General features: G+C 41.3%; 1 protein-coding gene across 1 annotated transcript in view; it reads right to left on the bottom strand.

The window, feature by feature from the left end:
- The window catches only part of ADCY2 (adenylate cyclase 2), a 1,028,223-nt gene that overhangs the window by 307,347 nt on the left and 708,668 nt on the right, over positions 1 to 12,208 (bottom strand). The window contains exon 8 of the mRNA XM_063451927.1: positions 9,446 to 9,604. Coding sequence (XP_063307997.1) covers positions 9,446 to 9,604 — 159 coding nt within the window. The remainder of the gene's footprint in view (positions 1 to 9,445; positions 9,605 to 12,208) is intronic.

The following is a 12,208-nucleotide window of genomic DNA, read 5'->3' as shown; positions in this document are numbered from 1 at the left end:
GAAAGAATTCTGCAAGCTAGTACATTAGTGGGGTGGGGTGCACTTCATATCTGAGAGTCAAATAGAAGATTCAAATACCGCGGTTACATCAGAGTTTTAAAAAGTACATTTCTTTTGGTGCTTAATAGTACATTAGTGGGGTAGTACATTAGTGGGGTGAACTTCATATCTAAGAGTCAAATAGAATAATCAAATACTGCTGTCACATTGCAGATTTAAAACTTAAATTTTTTGGGGTGCTAAACTGCTAAATAGTATTTTAGTGGGGTGCACTTCATTTCTTAGAGTCAAATCGAAGCGTCTAATAGTGTGCTTACAGCGCACTTGTAAATATTCTAATTTTCTGGGTGCTAATCTGCTAAATAGTACATTTTGGGGCCTGCTCTTTATATCTACAAGTCATGCTACAACAAAATTAAACAAGTTTTAAAATATTTATGGGCCAACCAGTGGCTGTAAACAACAACGTTTTACTGGTTACATTCATGACTACACACTCTAGTGAAATGGACTTTCATGTAGTGTGCTCTTTTTTTAAAAATCATACAGCATCCTTTCATGTGCTTTTCAGATTTCATATTGTGAATTATAATTTTTGTGTAGCCTGATTTTTTTTTTTAAGTAAAAAACAAGTGTTATTGTGATTGATTCATATACAGAAGCATTAATATACATTTCAATATTGTGTAAAGACACAACTACAAAGTTAAAAACCATACACCAAAACAACGTGCCAGACAATCTACCTGTGCATGGCTATTGTGATACAATAAGTCTACATCTTAAAAATGCAATAACCCACAGAAGATGGGCGAGAATTTTTTTTTGCAAATGGAACTTTGATTTGAATTTACTACATCGGTCACTTGTAATATTGTTTCACACCTACAACACTTGTTACACAGATCTAAGTGATAGAAAACAGATTGATATTTTCTACACTAGAAACTACCAGATAACAAGCTGCTATATTTAAACCAGTGATCAATAGCTAAGAGGTACTTCAACAATATTGTAATTCTGGGGCAATACCTTCACAAGTCAAACTGAGAGGTCAGTTTATAGGGAAAACTGTTGCCTGGATGCAATTCTAAAACAATTTCCATTTGTCCTTTGCAGACTTAACATGCTGGAAAAACACAGGTGCCAACTGCTGTGGCTTTCTGCAGTGTGCATACCGGCAAGGAGGGCAGGGTTGAGGAGTGGGTGGAAGATGATGTGGAGGAAGATGAGGTCCTAGACCCCACATGGAATCAAGGTCATGCGAGTGACGTGTGCAGTTTGGAGGAAGAGGCGCTGGTCGCACAGAAGCAACAGCACAGCATAAGAGGGAGCAGGGTGCAAAAGCAGAGCGGCCGTCCCCTAGCGCCCGTCGGCATGTATTAGCTCGAGAATTACCAGTTATCCAATTAATACATGAACCGATCAAAGAATCCATAATAGACTTGAGCGAACCCGAACTGCAAAGTCCGGGTTCGTACCAGATTTAACGATCCATTCGTAGTTCTACAGTGAGGTGGGCAGTCCGGTGACCAGGACCCAGACACTGTCTGGGCTGCGGTCTGACGACTGGGACTCAGTATTCCTGATGTTGAAGTTAGAAGTCACAGTGTGGAATGGATTAGCATGGTGCAGAGTAACCGCACGCCCCCTGGTGTTGTGAGGCCACATACCAGGACCCTGATGCAGCTTCAGTAAAAAGAGTACTTGATACCAGAAGCCATCACCAGACTGATCTGCAACTTGGAATAGGATGTGACATTCACTGTAGCAGCTGTGTATGCTGTGTATGCTTTTGGTGTTGTCACCCTGCAGCAGCAGGCGATAGTGGAGTTTCAGCTGCAGCACGCACGGGTCACTGGCTCTGCACCAGACTTGCCTCCAACTGATCAGAGTTAAAGGATTTCAAGTGGACTCATTACAATTACAGGGCCTCTAAAGAGTCCTGTATTGTTATTTGTCGTCACTACCTTCCCGCGTCGGGAGTGGGTCATTTGCGCGCCTGCTGCCTTCCTTGCATGTGGTAGCCGTTTCTCAGGGTCCCTGTACAGAATGGAACCCTGATTCCCCGTGGTCACCATGGTAGGTGCAGAAACTGGCATCAAAAGTTGATATGGATGACATCCACATGCAAAGTCGCCGCCACGGGGATGTGTGATTTGCCCGAGGTTCTCTACAGTCAACAAAGTTCCTGCACAACTATAATGTCAACAGCTACTCTGCGGAACAGAGTTGTCTTTTTTATATGTCCCAATATTTTGGGGGCTACCCCAATTAAAATAAATATTTATATATATATATATATATATATATATATATATATATATACACACACATACACACACACACACATTTAGGTCCATAAATATTGGGACATCGACACAATTCTAATCTTTTTGGATCTATACACCAAAACAATGGGTTTGAAATGAAACAAACAAGATGTGCTTTAACTGCAGACTTTCAGCTTTAATTTGAGGGTATTTACATCCAAATCAGGTGAACGATGTAGGAATTACAACAGTTTGTATATGTGCCTTCCACTTTTCAAGGGATCAAAAGTAATGGGACAATTGACTGCTCAGCTGTTCCATGGCCAGTTGTGTGTTATTCCCTCATTATCCCATTTACAAGGAGCAGATAAAAGGTCCAGAGTTAATTTCAAGTGGGCTATTTGCATTTGGATTCTGTTGCGGTCAACTCTCAATATGAGATCCAAGGAGCTGTCACTATCAGTGAAGCAAGCCATGATTAGGCTGAAAAAACAAAACAAACCCATCAGAGAGATAACAAAAACATTAGGTGTGGCCAAATCAACTGTTTGGAATATCCTTAAAAAGAAAGAACTCAGCAACACCAAAAGACCCGGAAGACCACGGAAAACAACAGTGGTGGATGACCGAAGAATTATTTCCCTGGTGAAGAAAACACCCTTCACAACAGTTGGCCAGATCAAGAACACTCTCCAGGAGGTAGGTGTATGTGTGTCAAAGTCAACAATCAAGAGAAGACTTCACCAGAGTGAATACAGAGGGTTCACCACAAGATGTAAACAATTGGTGAGCCTCAAAAACAGGAAGGCCAGATTAGAGTTTGCCAAACAACATCTAAAAAAGCCTTCACAGTTCTGGAACAACATCCTATGGACAGATGAGACCAAGATCAACTTGTACCAGAGTGATGGGAAGAGAAGAGTATGGAGAAGGAAAGGAACTGCTCATGATGCAAAGCATACCACCTCATCAGTGAAGCATGGTGGTGGTAGTGTCATGGCGTGGGCATGTATGGCTGCCAATGGAACTGGTTCTCTTGTATTTATTGATGATGTGACTGCTGACAAATGCAGCAGGATGAATTCTGAAGTGTTTCGGGCAATACTATCTCCTCATATTCAGCCAAATGCTTCAGAACTCGTTGGACGGCGCTTCACAGTGCAGATGGACAATGACCCGAAGCATACTGCAAAAGCAACCAAAGAGTTTTTTAAGGGAAAGAAGTGGAATGTTATGCAATGGTCAAGTCAATCACCTGACCTGAATCCGATTGAGCATGCATTTCACTTGATGAAGACAAAACTGAAGGGAAAATGCAAGCAGGAACTGAAGACAGTTGCAGTAGAGGCCTGGCAGAGCATCACCAGGGATGAAACCATGTATTAAAAAGTGAAAGTTTGATTTATGACTGTTAATCTGTCCCATTACTTTTGGTCCCTTAAAAAGTGGGAGGCACATATACAAACTGTAATTTTGTAACATAATTCAATCTGAGGTAGTATCTATGATGGATACAATGATTGCTGCAGGCACTATCTCTAATCAGAAGGCATAAGACTGAGTGTCAGATACCCTGTGAGAACTCTTAAACATTAGTAATTGCTTAAATTTAGAAGCAGCCATAGATGATATGAAAATTATATAAATAACTCACAGAAGTCATGATACAAACTTTCAAAAAATATTGGTATCCTTGTCTTCCCTGCCAGTGGGTTCCCATTAGGGATACCTATAGCTAAATTATACTATTGCTGTTAGTTGTTAATCTCAACTCTGATGGCTACTCATACACTATGCAGTCACAGTTGCTTTGGCTCAGTCACATTCACAGTTAAACCATCCTCAATCTCTCTCAGACTCTCACTGTAAAAATGGTGTGCATAAAATAAAATAAAAATATGTCAGTCAATAAGGAACAATACACAAAGAAATGTAGTAAAAAGTGGGACCTATATTTTCAATAAAAATTTTTCCTTAAGTGACAAAGTGAAAATATGTAAAATATTAAACTATACCAATTGTTTTTTTACATCAAATGTTCAGACTGCCTAACTTTACTAAATAAATGTATCCTCTCCACAAATAGCCCCAATGCTTTTCTATCATAGTCAATAGTTCTGTTGCTATACTTTTGAAAATGTATGATTATGACTGACGTATACAATCCTTAGCCAACAAGTACTATATGATATCTCATGATGACCTACCAATTCAAAATCAATATATATATATAATTTCAACTTAAAGGGACACTATAGGCACCCAGACCACTTCAGCTTATTGAAGTGGTCTGGGTGCATATTCCCAAGTCCCATAACGCTGCAAAGCTACTTATTACTTTTGAGGGTTAAAACCACCTCTAGTGGCTGTCTACCAGACAGCTGGATGGGCACGTCTAGCGTCACCCGAAATCCCATAAGAAAGCATTGTATAATGCTCTCCTATTGGGAAATCGTAATGCGAGCATGGCCAGGAGAGAAAGCGGACTGGAGCCAGCTCCGAAGAAAAGCGACACTGGACCTAGGTAAGTGATCAAAGATTTTTTTCCTTCTGCACACTTGGGGGGAGGGCAAAGCTATAGTGCCAGGAAAACAAGTTTGTATTCCTGCCATTATAGTCTCCCTTTTACTATTTGCAGAATAGGATCACCCTTTAGAGGTCATCAGCTGAAAGGTAGTAGTATATGTTTTTTTCTTACAAATAGTATTTATTTGTAGTGTGTTTGAATGATGTGTGTGAGATACAGTATGCATCTTAAAATGATCCCAAAAATAAAACTTTGCAAGCAACTCAGTTCCTCATATTCTATGATAGCAATAGAATGCACTGCTACTATATAAAGCAATAATTCAGTAATCATACCGTTAAGTAATAAACAGCTACGCAGCATATCATTAAGCTAAAAAGGCAGATGAGAAAAATACTCTGGTGTAGTTTCATGTCTCTACGTATGATATCTGGCACATTCTAGAAATTTACAAAAAATAGCTATTGAATCCCAACACATTCTAAGGAGGACTGTAAGCCAATATAAAATATTGCTAAACTCCCTATTCAATAAATATTGGGGATAGTGTAGAATAAGTAAGTTGAATTCTGGTGGTTGATGTAGAAATTGTATTGATCATTCAAATTTTAACAATTAACTTTTCTAGCTATGCAGATAAAATAAATTGCATATATATGCTATACAGCTAAATTAATTGCATATATAGATATATATATATATATATATATATATATATATATATGCGCAATATAGTTTAGCTGCATAGCTAGAAAAGTTAATTGTTAAAATTTGATTGATCAATAGAATTTCAACATCACCCACCTGATTCAACTTATTCTACACTATCCCCAATATGTATTGGATAGGGAGCTTGGAAATATTTTATCTTGGCTTACAGTCCTCCTTAGAACGTGTTGCGATTCAATAGCTATTTTTTGTAAATGTCTAGAATGTGCCAGAAATTTACATATATAATCATCCCACCATATTTTGTTACATGACATTGTGGCAAAAGTGACCTCGCCACTGGTTTTTGGAGGGGCCTGTTTGCCAGCCTCCTACCCTGTGACTATGGCCCATGTGTTAAACCTTATTTGAAAACACTATTTGTGCCTGTTGGGACTTGTAACAGGAACAATTCGAACTTTTAAAGTGGCACTTCGAACTCCCAAACGCCCAAAGCCATTCAAAATGGCATTCAAACACGTGGTGGCGGCTATCTTATTCGCATGGACCAAAACTGCGAATAGACTTCAGGGGGACTTAGCCGCGAATGCCCTGGAACTATTTTTGGTATGAAAACTTTGCGGTTCCCGGTCGCTCCTCCAGCGGCAATTAGCCGTGATTCTATGGAATGCCTTTTTTCGGTAAAAAACTATGACTTCCATAAAATGTCTGAACCCCTGAACTGATCTGGGTGATTTTTGGATATGTCCGTCACCCAGATTACGGGGATTTTATGTGTTTTAAGGTATTTTGAGGGTTTTGTAAAAATGTGTGTTTTTTGTGTTTGAAGATTGGTGTTTAGTATAGTGCTTGACTCAATTATCTCCTAAGTAGAGGGGAAGGCTTATTGTAACTCTGTTATTATTGATTTGTTAGTTTGTGTCCCTGTCCCCAATAAGGTTCATATGGGCGCACCCCTTGCATGCGGACTGTCATAAAAGGCCAGTGTGGCACCATTAAAATTGAGTTTCTGCTTATCCTCAACATAGTCTCATCATGTGTGGGGGAAACAGCTGTATCTACCCTGGGGATTGCTATATCACTATACTCCCCATGTATTAAAATCACTAGCTCTTTTAAGAGCTGTTCCTGCTATGCTCTCGGGAAGAGGAGAGGTTCAACCACTGGAAGCTGAATCCTCGTCTTGGGTCCAGGGTGGGTGGAAGACGGCGAGTTCCCAGCCAAGCTGTAATGCTAGATGTGGGGACTTCAGTGCTGATGGTGTCGGGTGGATTGCTTGGAGTTCTTTGTGAGCACTAGGAGCATCGACTGACGGAGGCACATGGTAGGGGTTCCAGACGGTCCGTCACATCCAGTGGTAGCGGTGGGATGGCTTCGTAGTGCGAGGAGAAGCATCCTGGAGACACTGGTAACATGTGGATTATATTGAGGGCAGCGATAGTACCCGTACAGCGCCCCTGGCTACAGCAGTATGGAACCAGCTAGTTCCTGGACAGCGTTCCTATACGAGGTGGAGAACGACTCGGACTGGAGGGATGCAGTCTGGAAAGCCATCTGGTATGAGGCCCTGGAGGGCGTACAGCGTCGGTGGGGCGAGAGTCTCCCCAGTGAAGAGCAGCAAAGACAGATGCGAGTGGCGCTGCGGATGGCTGTCCTGGGAAAGCAACCCCAGGATGAGTGGGTGACGAGCTTAAGAGCCTGGTATGGAAGGAGACGTGGCTAGATGATGCATACCAGGCACTGTGGTGGTATACGATTCGCCATGCCCCCTGGATGGCTGATGATGACAGACCCTAGGGTAATAAATATGATGGCCCTGGTCAACTTTGGGATGCCATGGAGGAGGACAGTGATTTTGGCAGCACGGAGGAGTCCACATTTTGGGACATCTATGACTACAGGGAGGGCATGCATGATTGGACTGACGCCAATGAGGTGAGACGATACCTGACCTCACTGGTAACAATGTAGTAGGAGCTGAAGCAGGACTACCAACACCTGCTCAGCTCAATTCCTCCCCAATTTTCCCGAGAGGCAGACTGAGATCTGCCACCCTACAGCTGGGAAGACCTGGCTGAGGTACCCCCTGTTTCGCTACTAGCTACAGAAGTAGGGGACCTAATAGAGTGGTCCAAGGAAGACCTCTAGATGGCAGGTGGAGATGGGACCGAGGTCTCTCCTCCGGTCCTACAGGGATGCTGGGCAGCCGGCCCAGATCCCCAGCTGCAGCCGGAGTTACCGGGAGTAGGGACAATCAGTCCTACTCCCCAGCCCCGATTATGTTATTGGGAGAAGAGACAGTCGGTCTCTCACCCCAGCAGCAGTGTATCCTACAGGGAATGGAGACATTCGGTCTCACTCCCCAGCAGCAGTGCGCAGTACAGGGAACAGAAGGTACTGCCCTTCCTCCCCACAGGCAGAGTGAGTAACCAGGAGTGGGAACAGTTGGCCCTACTAACCAGCAGCAGCTTACCTTGCAGGGAGAGGAGAACACCCGCCTCTCTCCCCAGCAGCAGTATGCATTACAGGGAGAGGAGCATATTGTCCCTTCTCCCCAGCGGCATCCAGATATACCGGAAGAGGAGACAGCTGGTCGCTCTTCCCCATTACAGGGGGACAGCACCCCTGACCCCAATGGTGCAGACAGGACCGCGGTCTCTGCACCAGACCTACAGAGATGCTGTACAGCCGGTCCAGATCCCCAACCAACACCGCAGGAATGCCAGGAGGAGGTAGCCTATCCCTCCTCTCCACAGCTAATTCCCAACCGGTCCTGGGGTTGGTGGATGGGACTACAATATCCACTGACCCCCTTCCAGCAGAAGAGCTGTCATCAGGGCAGAGTGCCGCTGGCCTCTGCCCTACCTGCCCCCTTGTTACAGGGCAGGGCTACGTACTAGTCCCCCCAGAAGAAGCGCTGGCACCAGGGCAGAGCGCAGTTGGCCTCTGTCCTCCCATATCCCTTTGTCCAGGGCCTGGATACCCACAGGGCGGGTGTGCCAGACGGTCCGTCACAGAAATATACAATACAGTAAGTAAACTTGTAAACTTTTCAAGCCCTTTTATCTAATGTCAGATAGTAGAATATTTCTTCTAGATAAATAAATATTCATGTTAATTCAAATGATATCTAATTTTGTGTCCCTAGTGCTTGTAGTTATATTTTAAGCTAGTTGGTTGATGTATAGTATTATTTAAAGGGACACTATAGTCACCTGAACAACTTTAGCTTAATGAAGCAGTTTTGGCGTATAGAACATGCCCCTGCAGCCTCACTGCTCAATCCTCTGCCATTTAGGAGTTAAATCCCTTTGTTTATGAACCCTAGTCACACCTCCCTGCATGTGGCTTGCACAGCCTTCCATAAACACTTCCTGTAAAGAGAGCCCTATTTAGGCTTTCTTTATTGCAAGTTCTGTTTAATTAAGATTTTCTTATCCCCTGCTATGTTAATAGCTTGCTAGACCCTGCAAGAGCCTCCTGTATGTGATTAAAGTTCAATTTAGAGATTGAGATACAATTATTTAAGGTAAATTGCATCTGTTTGAAAGTGAAACCTGTTTTTTCTCATGCAGGCTCTGTCAATCATAGCCAGGGGAGGTGTGGCTAGGGATGCATAAACAGAAACAAAGTGATTTAACTCCTAAATGACAGTGAATTGAGCAGTAAAATTGCAGGGGAATGATCTATACACTAAAACTGCTTTATTTAGCTAAAGTAATTTAGGTGACTATAGTGTTCCTTTAACCCCTTAAGGACAAATGACATGTGTGACATGTCATGATTCCCTTTTATTCCAGACGTTTGGTCCTTAAGGGGTTAAAAAGGAAATATATTAATGGCAGTGTGGTTTCATGTAAGTTCTAATTTGTTTTATTTAGTTAGATTAAGTAATCTTGCCTTGCAAAGCATAGTTATTCAGGATCTGTATTTAGCATTAATATTCAGGTTTTGATGATTGATTTGATTCACTTACCCTGGCACTCCTCCAGCTTCCATGTGATTTGCCAAAGTAACATCATGTGACCATACATCGTATTGCCATTTTTGTAAGCCAATGACTCCACAAAGGACATTTCCAGAGTGCACACCAACGCGCATGTTAATGTCAACTCCTGTGGCATCTCTTACTTTCCTAGAGAAAATAAACATTGTATTGTAATTATATTGATCAATACATTTCCCTAAACATGTAACTACTTCTCTACAAAATGAAGCATGTTCAGAAAAAAATCAGAATTTTCTTGTACATCCATTAAATTAGAATCATTTAATTTTAGATATTCTTCTGCTTTTTATAAATTTGGTATATAGATACCGTATATACTCGAGTATAAGCCGAGTTTTTCAGCACATTTTTTGTGCTGAAAAACCCCAACTCGGCTTATACTCGAGTCAGAGTCTGTATTATGGCAATTTGCCATAATACAGACCGGAGGAGAGGGGGGCTGGCAGAGCTGTACTTACCTTTCCTGCAGCTCCTGTCAGCTCTCTCCTCCTCCGCGCCGTCCGTTCAGCACCTCGGTCAGCTCCCAGTGTAAGTCTCGCAAGACTTACACTGGGAGCTGACAGAGGGAGCTGCACAGACCGCGCGGAGGAGGAAGGAGCTGACAGGAGCTGCAGGAAAGGTAAGTACAGCTCTGCCAGCCCCCCTCTCCCCCCACTGAACTACCAATGACACTGGACCACCAGGGAAGGAGCCCCCCTCCCTGCTATGTATCAAGCAGGGAGGGGGGACGAAAAAAATATATAATTAAAAAAATAAATAAAAATAATAATTAAATAATAATACAAAAAAAAAATAATAATATAAAAAAAAAATAAAAAAATAATAATATATTAAATGCCCACCCCCACCAACACATACACAAACACACACTGCATCACACACACTCACACTTCATTCATATACACACACTGCACTCACACAGACTGCACTCACACACACTGCATTCATACACAGACTGCACTCATACACACACTGCATCACACACACTGCACTCTTCATTCATATACACACACTGCACTCACACACACTGCACTCACACACAGACACTGCACTCATAGACACTGCACTCATACACACACACACTGCATTCATTATATACACACACTGGAAATAAATATTCAATTAATATATACGCACACACACTGCACTCATACACACACAGACACACACACTGCACTCATACACGCACTGCACTCACACACTGCATTCATACACGCACTGCACTCATACACGCACTCCACTCATACACGCACTGCACTCATACGCACACACTGCATTCATTATATACACACACTGTAAATAAATATTCAATGAATATAATTTTTTTAGAATCTAATTTTATTTAGAAATTTACCAGTAGCTGCTGCATTTCCCACCCTAGTCTTATACTCAAGTCAATAAGTTTTCCCAGTTTTTTGGGGTAAAATTAGGGGCCTCGGCTTATATTCGGGTCGGCTTATACTCGAGTATATACGGTATATGCAGATGACACAAAATGGTATCAGAGATCTACAATAAAAAAGAAAACAGCAAGTATGCTGTGACCTGTAAATTAGATGAGGTGACTAAATCAATTGCTGGGCCGATATTCCTTGGAGATAAGCAGGTGGAATGGAATTATTCAGATTTTTTAAATAACCCTTCTGTCACTTACCTGGGTTATTTAATCATTTAATTTTAGATATTCTTCTGCTTTTATAATACATTCTAACGAGAGATGCAGAAGTAGTTAAATGATTCACAAATCTTCTCATATTACTGTTTTAAGTTAGTATTGTAGTATCTTGATCAGTATGGCATTATAACTGAAAATGCCTTTTGTGTGAAAACATCTAGTTAACTTTAAAGAATTTGATGAAGTGGCACATAGCACTTTAACTTGAACTTTTATTACAAATAAAAAACTATGTTTTTTAAATCAGTGGGTGAGATTTCTTTATTACTATAGTTGGGATTAGCTAACATGGGAATTATTTTTTTTCATTATTATTATTATTATTATTATTATGTGGAAGGATGGGAGTGTTAGTTTAATGAGATAAGATACACCCTGTTATATCGTAGATATTAGACTTGGGCACTTAAAAAAAAATTGTTTCGTAAAAAACGAAATTCGTCAATTCTTCCATTTATTTTCATACAAAATTTGTTCATTCGGTGTGATTTCATTGAACCAAATGAATTTAACATAAAAATCAGTTTCCTAAAGACCGAATAACTTGAAGTGAACAAAGTAAAACCATTTGTTTCAAATTTCGTACATTGATCACAACATGGAATTGAACAATGTTCTATTTCCCTGATTTTATGACTAAAACTCCCGAAATAACTGCCCAACGAACCGCCAAATGCCCAAACCGCTATCAATCGCATGAAAATGTATTGGCACTATTAGTAAACTTCCAAACACCCACTATAGGCATTCGTATGCTGAATTGCATTTCTTTTTGCTTAGTCTCTTGGGCTCATGAGTAATCATGCTAAACTGACAGGTGGGAACTGGCAACACAATATAATTTTAGAAGGGAGTGGATAAGTGAGGGTTGGGTCACTTAAGCACATAGAGGGAAAAAAAAAACGCCATGTGCAGCTCAGCTTTAAAGGAAAACTATAGTGACAGAAATACAAACATGTATTACATAGAAAGTAAAGGCAGATAAGAACCATTCGGCCCATCTAATCTGCCCAATTTTCTACTTTCATTAGTCCCTGCCCTTATCTTATAGTTAG

This window comes from Pelobates fuscus, chromosome 4 (assembly GCF_036172605.1).
Source record: "Pelobates fuscus isolate aPelFus1 chromosome 4, aPelFus1.pri, whole genome shotgun sequence".
In the NCBI taxonomy this organism is placed as follows: Eukaryota; Metazoa; Chordata; class Amphibia; order Anura; family Pelobatidae; genus Pelobates; species Pelobates fuscus.
The sequence above is the reverse complement of the archived record's forward strand: the minus strand, read 5'-3'. Positions and strand labels throughout refer to the sequence as shown.